The following is a 19,539-nucleotide window of genomic DNA, read 5'->3' on the forward strand; positions in this document are numbered from 1 at the left end:
CATCTATGAATGATTACACTGATCAACCTCTCAGCTCTTTACTTCACCTCTCCCCCTCTCTCGGTTTCACCTATCAATTACCACCTTGTACTTCTTCCTCCCTCCTCCCACCTTCTTACTTTGACTTCTCATCTTTTTTTCCCAGTCCTGACAAAGGGTGTCAGACCAAAACATCAACTGTCTACTCTTTTCCATAGATGCAGCCTAGCTTGCAGAGTTCTTCCAGCATTTTGTGTATGTTGCTTTGATTTTCCAGCAAATGCAGATTTTCTCGTGTTTATGAAACCACGTTCTAATCTGCTTTATTAGCTCCATTGACTTGACCTCAAACACCAGAGTCAACAGAAGCAATGCCAGAAATCAGTTTTGAGGCTTTAAAGAATATGATAGTGCAATCTCAATGCCTACTTATCAAACTTGACAAACTTCGGTCTATGGTAGCAGCAAGGTATCCATAGTGTATAAATCATCCTGATGTCCACCTTAACTAGCACATGTGTAGAGACTCTGGCTTCTCTCCAATAAACACCAGGAATGGTTTACTGAGAATGATAAGGGGTGTGGGGAGTAAAACAAACACAACTGGAAAATACCCCTGGATTATAAACTCCATCTTTCTAAGGGAAAAGCAGTAATCCAGCAAAGGGAACTCAGCAACATTTGTTTCTTTTCAGTTATCTGTGGCCCCAAATGTCAAGGCCTCACCACCTCCCCCTTCACCCCACTGCCTAAAATTATGAATGGGGATGAACTTATTCATGACATGGAGGCTCTTAACACCCACTCGAAGAAACATTTCAAATAGCTACTGAAAACACAAAAGTCCTTGATATGAGAGCTCATAAGACCCACAGTAGTCTATCCAGGTGAGCCTTGCCACTACTCCTAACCAACAGGAAGCCAGGTGGTCACATCCCAAGTAAAAAATAACAAGTCCTTGAGAGTAGACAGTAGTAAGGCTGAAGTCCTCATTCTCAACAGTGAAAATCTTCAGCTAACAAATTCACAGCCTTAACAACTGTGCCTGGAGAAAGGAAGAATTCCTGAGGACCTTAGAGATGCTGTATTTTTGAACATCCTCCAGAAAAAAAGACAAGTTCATGGTGATAGAGAGTCTGCCTGCTCACTGCTGCGGAAAACATCATCATCAGGATTCATCTCCGCCACAACATTCTGCTGGCCAAACAACTTTTCCTAGAATAATAATATAGATTTCAACTATTCCAGGTCAGAGTGGTGTTATCTCTACGTAACATGCAGGAAGTAGAATTAGCCACTATACATGGGCTTTCTCAACCACACCAAAGCCTTTCAGTCCATCATTCAGGAGGAACATGATCTCCATCCAGAGAGATGCATCTCCATCTTATGTGTATTTCACTGCAGCATGTGAGCTTTGATGTTAACCAATGGGTTTACAGAACATTTTTCAGTAAAGGTATCAGATAAAGATGTATCCCCTCCTCTAACATTCTCAATGTTTTTGCTTCAACAATGTTCTACTTCACCTCAAAACAACTTGCTGCAAAAGTACAGTTGATCTTCAGTTAATGGGAAGCTACCAACTTTCAGCAATTGCATTCCAGGATCAAGGTTACCCAAATCTCAGAGTCAAGCTGCAATAAATGGACGATACCTGTGTTTAAGTACATTTAGGGCCCAAGCTCACTGAATCAGAGGGAGAGTGGTTCTTGCACTCAACATCCAGATCCTCTACAAACTGGTCCCCATAGAACTATGCTGCTGTCTGACAATAAAGTTTCATGGTCAAACCCTGGAAAAAGTACACCACTTCTCATACCTCAGGAACAAGCTCTCAATACCAGACATCAATGATAAAATTCATCTTTGCCTCATGCATCAGCACAATCTTCAGCTGATTGAGGAAAATGGTATTTAAAGACGTCAAAAAAAAAACCTAGTCAACCAGGCAACGGTGATCCCTGCCTTCCTCAATGCTTTAAGAACTTACCATCTTGGAATTAGAGAAACACCCTATTTTCACTCAATTCAAGCTCTTTTGTGGGGAAAATCATCAAGCAGATGAAAAGATTCAAAGATATACTCAAAACCTCCTTAAATAAATGCAAGGAATCAAGTAATGATGCAGGGTTTTGACAAGACAGTGAACAATCTTCCTCCCACAACAGACAGTATTAAGCCTGCTGAGGTTGTCTAGCACATTGTGGATGTTGGAATCTAGAGCAGTGAACAATCTTTTGCATCTACAACTTAACAGAATGCTGCATTGTGACTAACCAAAGCGGAGAAAGAACATTTTAGATGATATTGAGAATGGCAAGGCCATGCTTTGAGAACACACAGAGGCGCTACTTTTAAGTAGAAGCAGCAAATTACCCATCCACCTGTCCAAACAGACATTACCTGCACCATCTGTTACTTTGTCTGTAGTTCTGCATTGGGCTCATCATCCAACTGAGAATCCACAAAAAGTGTGGAGAAAAAAAAATCATCCTTAATCTTGAAGTACTGTCTAAGAAGAGCTAATAACACTGGTTTATTTTGTTTGCATGATTTATGTAAAACTAAATTTGATATTTCACTTGCAAAAGCTGAAATTCTCAGAATTAACTTTAGTATTTTGAATGAGCTACAATCACATTATTTGTGATAGTCATAACTCAATTGATAGCTTACTTGTGTGTAAAATGAGAAGGGTGGGAGTTAAAGTCCAACTACATCTTGGAAACAATAATCTGAGGTAGATACTTTATTGATCCCAAAGGGAATTACAGTGACACAGTAACAAAAAAATGTCACCTCAAATGTCTAACGGGAGGGAGTCAGCACTTTGCTAGCTATAGGTTGAGTTATTATAGAGCCTAATGGCTGAGGGTAAGAATGACCTCAAATAGCACTTTTTGGAGCAGCGCAATTGTCTTATCCGATTACTAGGATTTTTCCTCTATTCAGCCTCTGTGGAATGTAGAGGATTAGAAACATTGTCCAGAATTGCCAGGATTTTCCAGAGGGTCCTTTGTTCTACCACAGTCTCCAGTGTGTCCAGTTTGACTCCTACAACAGAGCCAGCCTTTCTAATCAGTTTATTGAGCCTGTTGACATCACCCGTGTTGATGCCATTGCCCCAGCACACCACTGCATAGAAGATTGTACTAGTGACAACGGATTGGTAGAATATGTGAAGGAGAGGCCTACATACTGCAAAAGACTTCAGTCTCCTCAGGAAGTAACTTCTCATTTTGATGTTAACACAAAGATTACACCTGCTTTCAAGGTGGATATAAAAGATCTCATTGTCTTTGCGAAACATCAAGGAACTGGTTTCCTGCACCATATTTATTCCCCATTTCTAAATTCATTTGTGCAGTTATCATCACAGTGATGTTTTGGCCATAAAGCATTCTGATGCTTCTGGAGGGAGTAAAAGGTAAGATACAAATGCAAAATTTTTTGGTAAAAGAATTTCAGCATTTCTACCGAAGAAACTAAAAATGGATTTGCTGTCACCAGGCTCTTGCACGCAATTTGAGTTCTGTATGTACTTGGCAATCACAAATGAACCATTGTACCAACAGTGTTATTGCCACATGGCAAAACAATACTTAAACACAATCACAAGAATGTAAAATTGAAACAGGTTCACCCACTGCTACTATAAAACTCATTAAACAATGGAAATTGAATCCTAATATCCCAATATCCCAGCGCCCTTAACTTTAATTGGCTTCCATTGCTTTGAAATGCGTTTTCTTTTACAAATCCAAACTGGAAGCCTCAAAAGCCGATGTACTTAATTAATATTGTGTTTATCTGAACTCTAACAATCTCAGTGAAATCTAACTGGAGCAATCCTGAAATAGTTATGAACACTTTTTTTTTAATTGTCAAATAAACAAATATACTATATCCTTGATCAAGATGACAATTCTTTCCTTAATATTAACATGCTCCATATCTACACACTGTGGCCACTTTATGAGGTACAGGAGGTATCTAAGAAAGTGGCCACTGAGTGTATATTTCTGGTCTTCTGTTGCTGTAACCCATCCACTTCAATGTTCAACATGCTGTGCATTCAGAGATGCTCTTCTGCACACATCTGTTGTAACATGTGGTTATGTGAGGCACTGTTGCCTTCCTGCCAGCTTGAACCAGCCTAGTCATTCTGCTCTGACCTCACTCAATAACAAGGCATTTTTGCCCACAGAACTGTTGCCCACTGGATATGATTTTTTTGTTTTTCACAATATTCTCTGCAATTCTAGAGAGTTGTGCATGGAAATCCCAGGAGATCAGCAGTTTCTGAGATATTCAAACCACTCCATCTGGCAACAACAATTATTCTATAGTCAAAGTCACATTTTTCCCCCGTTCTAATGTTTGGTCTGAACAACTGAACCTCTTGACTATGGCTGCATGCTTTTATGCATCGAGTTGTTGTCATATAATTGGCTGATTCAATATCTGTATTAACAAGCAGGTGTACAGGCGTACCCAATAAAGTGGCCACTGAGTACATTTTGCAAAAATTCTAAATGGTGCATAAATTCAGACACCAGTAACTACTCCAATGTCAGCTAATACAAATAAATATATTACAAAAAATGACAAGCAAAGATCAGGCAAGCTCAATATTTGGAATTATTCATGAAGGAAATAGATCATTTTGCCATTTACAAATACGTATTTCAAATGCTGGTGAATACACCAAACGAAATTAATCAGCCTTGTAAAAGTTTCAGCCCTTTCAATATATTTTGGAGGTTAAACTGGATAGACTCAAACAGATACTGGTATGACACCTAGATTGTAATGTAAGCAACATGGCAGCTTTATATTACCTATTCAAAAAAGACTTCAGTATGCAGCCAGTACTAAAATTACAGTTTACTGGTTATAATATTGGCAAAAGAGCAATTTTATAATTTGTTGGCCCTTCTTAAAATAAGCCTGAACCTCAAAAAAGAGATAAACTGTTGTTTGTAGGGGGTATTAACAATCATGCAGGAATTGACTCTGACTTGACTTGGAAAATAGAAGAAATGAGACTACATGGAGACAACGGTCTAAATATAACCATATAACCATTACAGCATGGAAACAGGCCATCTTGGCCCTTCTAGTCCGTGCCAAACGCTTACTCTCACCTAGTCCCACCAACCTGCACTCAGCCCATAACCCTCCATTCCTTTCCTATCCATATACCTATCCAATTTTTTTTTAAATGACAATGTCGAACCTGCCTCTACCACTTCTACTGGAAGCTCATTCCACACAGCTACCACTCTCTGAGTAAAGAAGTTCCCTCTCGTGTTACCCCTAAACTTTTGCTCCCTAACTCTCAACTCATGTCCTTTTGCTTGAATCTCCCCTACTCTCAATGAAAAAAGCCTATCCACGTAAACTCTATCCCCCTCATAATTTTAAATACCTCTATCAAGTCCCCCTTCAACCTTCTACGCTCCAAAGAATAAACACCTAACTTGTTCAACCTTCCTCTGTAACTTAGTGCTGAAATCCAGGTAACATTCTAGTAAATCTCCTCCATACTCTCTCTATTTTGTTGACATCTTTCCTATAATTTGGTGACCAGAACTGTACACAATACTCCAAAATTGGCCTCACCAGTGCCTTGTACAATTTTAACATTATATCCCAACTCCTATACTCAATGCTCTGATTTATAAAGGCCAGCATACCAAAAACTTTCTTCATCACCCTATCCATATGAGATTCCACCTTCAGGGAACTATGCACCATTATTCCTAGATCACTCTGTTCTACTGCATTCCTCAATGCCCTACCATTTACCATGTATGTCCTATTTTGATTAGTCCTATCAAAATGTAGCACCTCACAATTATCAGCATTAAACTCCATCTGCCATCTTTCAGCCCACTCTTCTAACTGGCCTAAATCTCTCTGCAAGCTTTGAAAACCTACTTCATGGATAGCCCGCAGAAGATGATGATGACATGTTTGGTGCCTCCTAAGCAACCTACATGAAACATTAACCACTATCAATACAATACAAATACATATAAATATTATGTACTATTTTTGTGATTATTTATTTTTTCCAATTCAGTTTTAAAATACATCTAGACAAACTTTCAGGACTCAGACTGGAATATTCTGACCAAAATCTGAAAAGTACAAAATTAAACATGGCTTAGAAAAGAAAATGCCCCTTTATGCATCAAAATCTATTATTTGTACTCTTCCACTAAGCAAGCACTTGGCCAAATAACTAAAAATATATGGTTAGACATCTGGAGCTCTGAGCCCTACAGCAGTTTCCATGGTCAGAAATCTACTCATGAACATCCAAGGGTAAATTTAATTTTAATTTAAGTTGAAAAAGTTAATTTTAAAATGCTTAAGAAAATCAAAACTTTAAAAGAAATTCTCATGAACTTCAATGAGCACATAAGAGCGAAAGAGGGAGAGACAGTTTTATAGACATATAGAAGATTCTGGGTAATTGGTGAAATGACAAAGTTAACAGTGAGATGATGTTATCTAGAACTAGGGAGCACTGTTTCTATAAAAGGAATTATCCATTTAAGAGGATAGAAACATAGAAAACCTACAGCACAATACAGGCCCTTCAGCCCACAAAGCTGTGCCGAACATGTCCTTACCTTAGAAGTACCTAGGCTTACTCATAGTCCTCTATTTTTCTAAGCTCCATGTATCCATCCAGGGGTCTCTTAAAAGCCCATTCCACACACTCACCACTCTCTGCGTAAAAATGGATGAGGAAAAAGCTTTTCCCCTCAGTTTGTTGGAATTTTTGGAATTCTCTACACCCCTCTGCCATCAAAGCAGAGTCATTTAATATATCCAAGGAGAGTGGAAGACATTTAAACTAAAAGGGAGTTAACTATAGGGAGAGAAAGCAAGAAAATGGTGTTGAGACCAAGACTGGATTAGCCATAATGCTTTTGAAAGGCAGAGCAGACACAAGAGGATGATGGCCTATTCCTTCTACTGCCGCTTCTCTTGAAAATCATGAGATACCAGGGGTAAAATGCAACCATCAAGTTCTGGAGATTCTTATCTCCTAATCCCCTGGTTTTCGGGCCAGGTTGTACACCAACACTTTGTTATTCTTGCAGAACACTTCAGCGTTTCAATTTCCTCTTCTTGTTTTCCGGCCTGCTAATAACTGGCCTCCTCCCAAGTAGAGAAGCTAGCTGTTCCAACCTAAAGAAACTTGAACTGTCAACAAAGTTGCTGACTGAGCTGTCAGCAATACGTGCCAATCAGACTTGCTTCCTACAAAGCTATCCCATGACAAGAAATGCAAAATTATTTCAGTCTCTATATCTGGTGTTCCCTATCTGGGGGCCACAGACCCCTCAAATAACGGTAGAGGTCCAAGGCATAAAAAAAGGTTGGAAACCTCTGTTTTGGATTGTTAAATGATTAACAACTGATAGATTGATTTTTGATTGACATTTTGTTCCTCTCATTGAAATTCATGACACTCAATTTTGTAATTTCCTCTCTCTCAGTATTTGAAAGGCAAGCTTTGGTTAGACAACCCACACTAAGGTATTTAATCTTAATTAAGAAACATTAACCAATACACATACAAAATAAAGATACAGTATGTTGACATTTGAGCAATTCAAAAGCTAGATTCATAAGTTAGATATGGCCCTTGTGGCTAAAGGGATCAGGGGTTATGGAGAGAAAGCAGGTACAGGGTTCTGAGTTGGATGATCAGCCATGATCATACTGAATGGCGGTGTAGGCTCGAAGGACCGAATGGCCTACTCCTGCACCTATTTTCTATGTTTCTATGTTTAAAGCAAATCCAGTATTCGAACACCTGATGTTCAATGACAAAAGCCCAAGAGTTTAGATCATTCAAAATAATGTTAACATTACAAAACAAGATAAACCACTGAATTAAAGAGTATTTTATATCACCAGAAAAGTGGAATTGTTGAGCAATATTTTAATGTTATCCAGAAAGGACAGCCCTTAGCCTGATAGCCACAATTGATTGTTAATTATTTTTCTCAAACTTGAGGTGTCTGTGCTAGTTAGATAACTGAACTTTTTCTTTATGGATGTAACTTGTTTGTTCATAGTTTAGTGAACAGTACACCATTAAATAACCAGCATGTCAGATAGTCTCTAGCCTGCAATAAGTTAGCTAACTTTTACTTGGACAGAATTGAGAACTGTTATAGATTCTTTCCCCTGGAAGGAAAGGGAAATAAGTTCTGCAAGTGTTTAAATTTGTGACAGCTAAATTTAGCATGTGAAACATGTGAGAAAATTATAGGTAATGTACTTGATCAGGAAATGTAGATGGTGACCCAGTAATTATAACAAACCATTACTGTCTTGTTAGTAGAATTATCTCATGGCCCCACTTACATCTGGGGCCTGCCATGTAAACTTCAATATTCGACACCTTGAACCTACACTAAGTATTGCAAAAATTATTTGTGCACTTTCACATGGTCACTAAGCATAAACCATCCAGGACCAAGACCTGGTTCAGGAAATTGGGGGCTTGCTGAAAGAGAAGGTTGGAAGTCCAGGGAGCTTGAACAAGGCATGCAGGGATTATAAATTATTATAGATCTCTACTGCAGAGGAGTGTACGTGCTCAGTCATTGAATATATTCAAGGTTAAGATAAATAAATTCTAGGATTGTCAAGGAATCAGAAGACAAAGGAATACGGTAGTAAAGACAAGTGGTAAAGGATCATTCATGATCTTACTGAATTGCATAGAAGTCTCAAGCAATTATTTGATCTAATCCCCAACTCTAATAAAGCTACTGCTAAAGTTAAATTGTGGAAATCTGATTTTAAGCCCTGCCCTGATTACAGAACAAAACAAAATAATAACTCATTGTTATTAAATAGATAAATAGCTGTCAGTTTAAGTGGTGCAGTCAAATAATAGACTTTCTATAAGACAAAGCATTTCTCTTTCAATTACATATAGTACCCATGAAATTCAGTGCTGCTTGACATTACAGGAATGACTTGCTTCGAAATTAAAATAACTTGTCATTTTGAGAACACAGCAGCATGTGAGAAACACCTGCTCCCACAGAAGTACCCACAAGTTCCCAGATGGCAACATTGATGAGTAAAAGTTAGGACAGTTTTGGTAGTCTACACAATATGGTGTTGCAGAAAAATTGATAGACTTCAAATGGCAATCAGTGGCATCAGTAAGGTGTTTCCATGGCAGTTCTTCTTACAGTGCAGCATACTGGAAAGGTGTGGAAAACTCACAAAGATGTGAATCACAAGCCAATAGAAGAAGGCAATGTTGTGGAAAATAAAGCACTCATTACAATTGGGTTTTTTTTTGTTTTTCCATCTTGCATCTTAATGAAGAGACTCTGCTTCACTATCAAAATCCTACTTGATAGACCACATGCTGCAGCCACAAATATAACCACAAACTGCTGGAATCAGTTGTCAATATCTGTGAAGATCGTAGTGGCCATAAAATTTTATAATTCTGGATTTTTATGGACTGAAGTACGAGTCATCTGCAACAGTAGTAGAAAATATGGCAAACATCTTTGAAAAATGCCCTTGAACAGCCCTGAGCCTTGACAATATTGAAATTGACTGTACAATTCTGCATGAACTCCAATGGACTTGGTTGACAGGATGTCAACCTGATAGATAAAGCAGCAGAAAATAACAAACTGATGTTCCACAAAATATTGCCAAATGCATCATCAGTGTTGCATTCATCAGTCATAATCTGCTGGGGAACAGTTTTGTAGTATTGCAAAATTTAACCAAACTTCTTTTAGCACTGGTATCCAGAGCCAATCTGATAGCATTCAGAGATTCCAAGGCTGCAAACAATCTGACACAAGACTGTGAGTTTGCAAGATAATCATTTAAGTTATCACTGCAAACTCAAGTGTTAGCTTCTGCTGGTGTTGCAGTGGAAACGTACATATCAGATGCTGCACAAGCACTTGCTGATCCAAGATTTGGGTGAGTCAATACACTAAGGGATGGATGCAAGCCAGTGAGGGCAAGGTGGAGTAAGTGAACATATGGAAGTTACATGCCACTTTTGACTGCTAAGAGAATTTTAGAAAGTGAATTGAGAGCTTTGAAGGGTGTGCAGGGATTGGGGGTGGGTGGAGGGTTGTTTGATGGTAGTGAGGTAGTTGCACTGATCTGTTTCAGGTCTGGGGGTATACTTGGTGGAGGATAGCATTTGAATATATACTTACCGATCTTGATCATTCCTAGGTGATCACCAAATTTTTTGTGATACTATGTCCATGTCTTTTGAGCTTTACTCCTGACATTAACATGTTCTGCTGTCTTTACTCACTTGCACTTCTCAAATACCTGGAAGCTTTCCTGACTTCCAAAGATTAAGGATTTATTTCCACCTCATGATTCAAGGCACCAAGCAACTCATCTGGTTGCTCGATCTCACCTGTGCCCATTCATGTCTCACAGCAGGAAGAAAAGGCCTCTTAAATAATTTTCAAATACACTTGCAGCCACAAAACACAATCCATTTAAGAACAGCAGAATGGCTTTTAATCAGTGCCAGCTAACTTGAACTGCTTCTATTCATTCGCCATATTGTATCGCTTTATGACCAAAAAACATTTAAATAGCATGTGCCTGGCACAATTTAATTGTTATAAGATCAGGATGATAGCCTAGTTTACACTTCTAATTACAAAGCACGTGTATGTATACCACATTAATATTGAATTTCTAAAATAAAACTGAAACATCCAAAATAATGTGAATTTTCACAAGTTACATTTTCTTACCGGTACCTTCTAATCCATGCAGTTTATCAATGTTAAGTGTTATTAATGTATACCATGATATTTCAACTCACAGCAGTTCTTGTTATAAGCGTTACACAAACTACATTAATGTAAACCTTAAAAATGGTTCACTGAAAAGTCTGCATCTAATAACAATCTGAAATAGCATAAAATTTATAAGAAAGATGTTGTATCAACAAAATATTGTACATACTTAACAGGTGAAAGATATAATACTTAGCAGAAATACAAAATGAATTGATGAATACATATTAATTTCCCCAACATATTGCAAAAAAGGTACTTATTTTATAAATTGTTTATTCTTCTACTCAATCAATCTCATGCAAGTTACTCATTTGTTTGAGTCTTTCGTTAATCAAATACACAACCATTTCAGAGAAAGTGTATAAAATTCTATGATAATTGTATTTTAAACATTTATAAACTCTTCATAGGTAAATTAGTTATGTACTTTCCATTGAATAGATTTATATCTTACCTGATTATTCCAGGTTTGTACACTGGATCTCATGCTTGTTTTCACAGAGATATTCTCAGCTGAAAGGTAAGCTTGCAGTTTAGCATCAATCTCAGCCAACTGTTGTTGCTCTATGGGTTCTGGCGTATATCCATCCCTTTCTGCCACTGTTACTGCCCAGGGCATCAAAGTATCCTAACAAACAATAATATGTAAAATTTTGAAGTATTATTTGTGTATATAAGAGTAAAATTCATTTTTTACATCTGAGAACCAAAGCATAGGAAGCAGCCAGGTGAAAACATTTATTCTCTGCAACACTGATGATACAGAGTTTAACAGAAAAACTATAAAAGAAGAAAAGCTTGAGAAAGGCTGTTTAGCATTACATAAAATGTATGATGGTAATTATGAAAGAGGTAGGGAGTCAATAGATGATCGTGTACAAAACTTAGAAATCACTAATAGTGGCAATGAATTCCACAGATTCACTACCTTCTGACTAAAGTAATTCCTCCTCATCTTTGTTCGAATGGATGTCCCTCTATTCTGAGGCTGTGCCCTCTGGTCCTCATAGTGGATTCATTGTAGATGTTTCTGGTACTGCACTCACCCACCATAGGAAATCTTTCCAAATCTACTCTATCTAAGCCTTTCAATATTCAATAGGTTTCAATGAGATCTTCCGTCCCCCATACTTCTAAACTCCAATGAGTACAAGCCCAGAGTCATCAAACACTCCTCTTGCATTAACCCTATCATTCTCGTGAACTTCCTCTGGACTCTGTTCAATGTCTGCACATCTCTTTTTAGATAAGGGGCCCAAAACTGCTCGCAATACTCCAAGTGTGATCTGACCAATGCTTTATAAAGCCTCAGCTTTACATTCTTGTCCCTATATTCTAATCCTCTCAAAATAAATGCTAACATTGTATTTGCCTTCCTTACCACTGACTCAACCTGCAAGTTAACCCTTAGGGAATCCTGCACAAGGTCTTCCTAGTCCTTTTGCACCTCTGATTTGTTGAATTTTCTCCCCATTTAGAAAATAGTCTACACCTTAATTCCTTCCACCAATGTGCATCATCATCCACTTCGCTACACTATGTTCTACTTCTTTGCCCATTCTCCCAGTCCTTCAGCAGACACCCTGCTTCCTCAGCATTATCTGCCCCTCCACCCATCTTCATATCGTCCACAAATTTGGCCACAAAACCATCATTTCTGTCTTCCAAATTATTGGCATATAATGTGAAAAGAAGCTGCCCCAGTACTGACCCCTGTAGAACACCATTCGTCACCAGCAACCAACCAGAACAGGCTCCCTTTATTCCCACTCTTTGCCTCCTGCAAGTCAGCCAATCTTCTATCCATGCTAGTATCTTTCATGTAATACCATAGCTTCTTATCTTATTTAGCAGTCTCGTGTGTGGCGCCTTGTCAAAGGCCTTCGGGGAATCCAAGGAAATAACATCCACTGGCTCTTCTTTGTCTATCCTGCTTGTTATTTCCTCAAAGAGTTCCAACAGATTTGTTATGCAAGATTTCTTCTGAAGGAAACCATGCTGACTTTGACCTACGTTATCATGTGCCTCCAGGTACCCCAAAACCTTATCCTTAATAACTGACTCTAACATCTTCCCAACCACTGAAGTCAGGCTAACTGGCCTATAATGTCCTTTCTTCTACCTCACTCCCTCCTTAGAGTGACATTTGCAATTTTCCAATCCTCCAGAACCATTCCAGAATCTAGTGATTCTTGAAAGATCACTACTAAAGCCTCTGCAATCTCTTCAGCTACATCTTTCAGAACACTGGGGTGTAGTCCATCTGGTCCAGGTTATTTATCTATCTTCAGCCCTTCCAGCTCCCCATGCACCTCTTTAGTAATAACTACACTCACTTCTGCCCCTGACACACTCAAATTTCTGGCATCACTATACATGTCTTCCACAGTGAAGACTGATGCAAAATACTTATTCAGTTCATCTGCCATTTCTTTGTCCCCCATTGCTACCTCTCCAGCATCATCTTCTATTGGTCCAATATCCACTTGTCTCTCTTTTACTCTTTATATATCTGAAAAATCTTATAGTATTCTCTTTTGCATTACCTTCACATTTCATCTAGTCTCTCCTTACAGCCTTTTTAGTTGTCTTCTATTGGTTTTTAAAAGCTTCCTAGACCTCTAACAACCCACTAATTATTCCTATATTATATACCCTCTCTCTTGCTTTAATGCTGTCTTTGGATTCCTTGTCAACCACTGTAGTATCATCCTTCCTTTAGAATACTTCTTCATCATAGGAATGTGTCTATCCTGTAGCTTCCAAGTGACCCCAGAAACTCCACCCATTGAGGTTCTGCTGTCATCCCTGGTAATGTCCCTTTCCAATCAACTTTGCCCGACTCTTCTCTCATACCTCTGTAATTCCCTTTACTCCACTATAACATTGGTACATCTGACCTTATCTTCAGCCTCTCAGACTGCAGGGTAAATTCCATCATACTATGATCTCTGCCTCCTAAAGGTTCCTTTACCTTAAACTCGCTAATCAAATCTGGTTCATTACACCACACCCAGTAAAGGATTGCCTTTGTTCCTTGTGAGCTCAACCACAATCTGCTCAAAAAAGCAATCTCTTAAGCATTCTAAAAAATTTCATTTCTTGGGATCAAACACCAACCTGATTTTTCCAATTTTCCTACATATTGAAATTACCCCAGGACTATCATTACATTGCCTTTATTACATGCCTTTTCTATCTCCCATTGTAATTTATATCCCACATCCTAGCTACTGTTTGGTGGCCTACATACATATACACATATATAACTCCCATCAAGGCCTTTTAACCCTAACACTCTCTTAACTCTACCCACAAGGACTACATCTTCCAGTCCTATGTCACCTCTTCCTAAGGATTTGATTTCATTTTTTACCAACAGAGTCGCACCATACCATCTGCTTACCATTTGATATAATGTGTATCCTAGGATGTTTAGCTCACAACTAGGATGTTCTTATGGCCACGACTCAATGATGCGCACAACATTATACCTACCAATCTCTAACTGCACTACAAGATTATCTACCTTATTGCATATCCTGCATGTATTCAAATATAACACCTACAGTCCTGTATTTGCCACACTTTTCAATTTTGTTGCCATGTTATACTTCAACTCATCCCACTGACTGCAATTATTCCCTATCATCTGCCTGTGCTTCCTCACAGTCTCACTACACAATGCATCGATTTGTATTCCAACTGCCCCATCGTCAGCCCTATCATTCCAGTTTCCACCCTCCTGCTAAATTAACTTAAATCCTCCCCAAAAGCTTCTACCAAACTTGCCCGCAAGGATTTTGGTCCCCTTTGGGTTCAGGTGTAACCCAGCCTTTTTGTACAGGTCATACCTTTCCCAGAAGAAATCCTGATGATCCAGAAATTTAAAACCCTGCCTCCTGCACCACTTCCTTAACTAGTCATTCATCTGTAATATCATCCTATTCCTGCCCTGACTAGCATGTGGTATTGGGAGTAATCTGGAGATTATTACCTTGGAGATCTTGCTCTTCAGACTCTTCCTTAACCCCCTATACTCACCATAGGGAGTATACTCACCATCTCCCTCCCTTCTTCTGTAAATTGGTGCCAATGTGCTCCACAACCTCTGGCTGTTCACCCTCCCTCTAGAGAAACTTCTGCAGCTGCTCTCAGACATCCTGGACCCTAGCACCTGGAATACCATCCTGATGTCTTCTGCATGGCCAAAGAATCCCCTATCTATCTCCCTAATTGTAGAGTCTCTTATTGCTATTGCACTTTCCTGCTGGGCCTCAGAGCCAACTGAGTGCCACTAGCCTGGCTGATGCTGCTGTGCCCTGATAAGTCTACCCCCAGCAATATCCAAAAGGGTATACTTGTTGCTGAGGGGAACTCTGCATTGACTACTTACTTCCTTTATTTCTCCTGGTGGTCACCCATCTACTCTGAAGCCTGCACTCTGGGTGTGATAATTAAGCTTTTTTCTGAGAAAGAAAACTTAGAGATGCATGTAATAGCAATTCAGTAGTCATAGAATCTAGATTTGTCCTAGAAAATCCTTCAGGAAATATTGAAAAATATAAATATTAAAACATATAAATAACATTATCATTTTTCTTAAAAGCGTTATGAACACAATCAATTCTGTAGAACAGTACTGGATTCATTTCCTTCAGCTTCCTGTTACCTAGTACCAGCACCATAAGCTGCGATTTGGTATTTACAGCAATAGACTCTTCGCTAATGCCAATTAAAGCAACTGTATCTGTCACATTCTAATAAAATGTGGTTTGAAGTGTTGACAGGATTTTAAATAAGATAATTTTAAATCAATGCCAGATGAAAATCAGTACTATGTTCATTAAGATAATCATTTTATTTCCCTAGCATTGTTACATTCTAAAATGGAGTGAAGTGGTGAGCCACACAAAACTCTTCACAGGCTAAATAAATGTATTTATTTCACTGATTTTTCACTTTGTGGAGGCTGAGTGGGGAGTGGGGAAGGGGAAAAATAATCCAGTTAATGGATCACATAGTCCATGAGCACTCTCCAATTGTATAAGTCATGGCAATTTATATATACTCAGTGATAGCAGCACAAGCTTTACAATGTACAAATGTCACTTCTGTGCCAATCCCACACAAGAAGTCACATTGCCATTATTCTGGCTTCACCTTCCCTGCCACGGCACGTGCCTGCGTTTGGGATATGGTAGTCTCATGGCCAATGTATCCCTTTGTTCAATGAAGGCTTTGGTTATCATTCCGATGGGCCAATCCCACATTTCTCTCTGCAACCTTCTTGTATTCCTTATGCTGTTACATAAACCAGCTCTGACTTATTTGATGGGGTAGAAATATACTTTTGTCTAACACTATGCTTTCATAATATAATTTGTAAGCTAATATTACAGACTGGGGACGTCCAAATATCTGTGCTATGTGACCCTTCAAAAAGGTTAGAGCTCAACACAGCAGTCACATTGCATGTTATTGATGCTTTAAATCTATTCCTTCTACAAATTGGTGATGAGCAAAAATTCTTTAGTTTACTGAATATTCTGAGTATTCTTACTGACTAGCCCATCACCTCACGTACCAAATGAGGACACACATGACAGCTCCCTTAACCCTCTTGCCCTACACAGTTCATACCAACTTTCTCTTCTGTCCATAACCACTTTCATAAGACAATAAGACATAGCAGGAGAATTAGGCCATTCAGCCCATTGAGTCTGCTCTACCATTCCATTATGGCTGATTTATTAACCCCCTCAACCCCATCATTTTGCCTTCTCCCCATAATCTTTGACACCTTGACTAATCAAGAACCTATCAACTTCTGCTTTAAATCTACCCAAAGACCTGGCATCCACAGACATCTGTGGCAATGAATTCCAAAAATTCATTACCCTCTAGTTAAAGGAATTCCTCCTCATCTCTGTTCTAAATAGATGTCCCTCTATTCTGAGGCTGTGACCTCTAGTCCTAGAATCCCCCACAATAGGAAATATCCTCTCACCATCCAGTCTATCTAGACCTTTCAATATTCAATAGGTTTCATGAGATTCCACCTCATTCTTCTAAACTCCAGCAAGTACAAGCCCAGAGCTGTCAAACTCTCCCCATAACTTTCAGGGAACCCTGCACAAGAACTCTCAGGTCCCTTTGCACCTCTGTTCTCCCCATTTACAAAATAGCCTATGCCTTTATTCCTTCTATCAACATGCATTTCCCTACACAGTATTCCATCTGCCACTTCTTTGCCTATTCTCCCAATCTGTCTAAATCCTTCTGCAGAATCCTGCTTCCTCAACATTACCTGTCCATCCACCTATTTTTGTATCACCCACAATCTTGCCACAAAGCCACTTTCTCTCCTACCTATCATATTCACATAATCACCAATTTTCATAAATTCAAAAGATTGCCTGAAAAAATGTATGCAAGATTTCTTGTCTAAAGTTACAGGCCTTACACAACATCTGTTCCAGCAGATAAATTAACCAAAAGATATAATGTTAAAACATGGAGCCAATCAAAGGCACTTTTCAATCTCAACAAAGCAAGCCCTAGCTTGCATAGCTTAGGTAACAGGTACACTGCAGTTCTTATAAAGATAATGCTATTTTCACTGGAGTCCACAGAATTTTAGCAGAATTACAATCTTTATAGAAATGTATAATGTTATTCGGGTCCTGATCAGCATATAGGCATACAGAGCAACAAAAAGCAAGATATATTGTAAAGACTAGGTTGCTATAATTCCATAAATTCCAAATTGTTTCCTCAGATACAGTAGGCTGTGGGACAGGTAAACAGAGCAAGAAGTACTGATACAAGTAGCTCCAGATGTAGATGGATAAAAATGAACAGCAAACATGATGCTGGAGGAACTCAGCTGGTCAGACAGTACCTGTGGAGGAAATAGTTGTTTGGATTGAGCCCTTCCTATGGACTGAAAAGATAGAAGGAAGATTGCCAGTACAAAGAGATAAAAAGAGGGAATAGAGCAAGAGTGGGCAAGTCAAAAATGGATCCAAGTGAGGAGGGGTGATAAGCAGATAAAGAAGGAGAGAGTGGAAATAGCAATTGAGGCTCGGAGGGGATAGAATGAGGATGCAAAGGGCTGCAGATGATACACTTTGATAGCAAACTACGGTGGAGTATGAAATTGAATAAATGAGACAGCGTGGGCTAATCTGACCAGTAGGGGAGGTGGAACCAATGAAAGGGCCATGAGACAGAGAGACAGAGAGAACACAGCAGACAGGCAGTCATGAAGTAAAACCACATTTGGCGAAGTACAATTCTTCTTAATCTACCTGCTTGAGTTTAAGCAAATGTGGAGACCAGTAGTGCCATGCTATATAACAGGAATAAATCAATAATACTGGGATATATCTCAAACATGTCTTCTTAAAGACCTTCCATTCTTGACTGTATTCTGTTTTTACATGTTACTATTTGGATAATAGTTTGTACAATATACAGTACAACTCTTTGTGCTTATTACAAAATAAGATCTGCGATTTTTAAATTAAATATAATTGCCAGTTTTTCTGCTAAGCATCACAAGTTAAATTGTTTAAAAATTATTGCATTTTAGATCTCTGATGCACTTTCCTCTTTAAATAAAATTGGAGAATTAACAATATTCCTGTATCCAGGTTGCATCAGTAGAAGGAGCCCATTAAATAGTTTGTGTAATACCCCAATTAACAGCTTTCTCTGTCTGATGTAACACCCTTTGAACTATTCTATGACTGTTATTTATATAACTAAGTTCATATCCCAATCTTCCATGCTTCATCCAGTGCTGAATGTGGCTTTTTGGCCTAATGAGTGAGCTAATTACTACAAATTCTCTTGTTCCTCCCTATAATTCTTCAGTTATCTCCTGTTCAAATATTCAACCAATGGATGTACTGATATGACAGCAGAAAAGACCAAATGTGAAAGCGACAATTTGCTGTGGTGGTATAAACCTGCACTAAAGGAATGTGAGAGTTGGGAATCTGAAGTCAAAGCTGGAAATAATTCTTCTAAAAGGATTTGTATACAGAGATTCAGCTAACTTGACCTCTTGGAGGAGTCATGTTTCCACATGCAGAATTTGAAATGTCAGATAGAGGTAAACACTCACATTCTCGGATAAAAGTCCTCCTGTCTACATGACCAAATTGATGCAGAAAGAATCAAAAGTGGCCTCTGTATTAGCTTCTAGTCCCTCCCCAAATGTTACTGGATCAAAATGGTTTGTTTACTAGAAGTATAGAACTATCTAATCCTGAGATAACACTTAAATTTATCTTTATGTCAGCTATATGATGCCAAGCATAGCAATCCAGGTACTACGACAGAGAGAGAAAAAACTATAAACGATTAAAAATATTCTTCCATCAATACCAGCTGGTGTACAACAAAATATTCATATAGGAATATATTAAACTGTCTGGCCTGCTGTTGCGAGAATACCCTTCATTCCTTAAGATTTTAAACATCTGTCATGGTTGGAACATTGTGGTTAGATTCTGCAATTACTACTATGATTTGCTTTAGGATCCAAGAATACATCCCATCCCATCTTCCTACTGAACACTACTTTCAGTGCTGTCTTTCTGCCTATCTTTACTTTATCCATATTCTCCATTTCCTTTTATTAAAGTACCCATTCAGAAGTTGCAGCACAACATTCATTATGGCCCAGCCTGGA

At 38.6% G+C, this 19,539-nt stretch overlaps 1 protein-coding gene across 3 annotated transcripts in view; it reads right to left on the reverse strand.

The window, feature by feature from the left end:
* fsip1 (fibrous sheath interacting protein 1) overlaps positions 1–19,539 on the reverse strand; it is a 418,000-nt gene that overhangs the window by 325,937 nt on the left and 72,524 nt on the right. For all 3 annotated transcript variants that reach the window (XM_073040145.1, XM_073040147.1, XM_073040146.1), the window contains exon 10: positions 11,290–11,463. In XM_073040145.1, coding sequence (XP_072896246.1) covers positions 11,290–11,463 — 174 coding nt within the window. The remainder of the gene's footprint in view (positions 1–11,289; positions 11,464–19,539) is intronic.

The sequence above is a fragment of the Hemitrygon akajei genome, chromosome 3, assembly GCF_048418815.1.
Source record: "Hemitrygon akajei chromosome 3, sHemAka1.3, whole genome shotgun sequence".
NCBI classification, from domain to species: Eukaryota; Metazoa; Chordata; class Chondrichthyes; order Myliobatiformes; family Dasyatidae; genus Hemitrygon; species Hemitrygon akajei.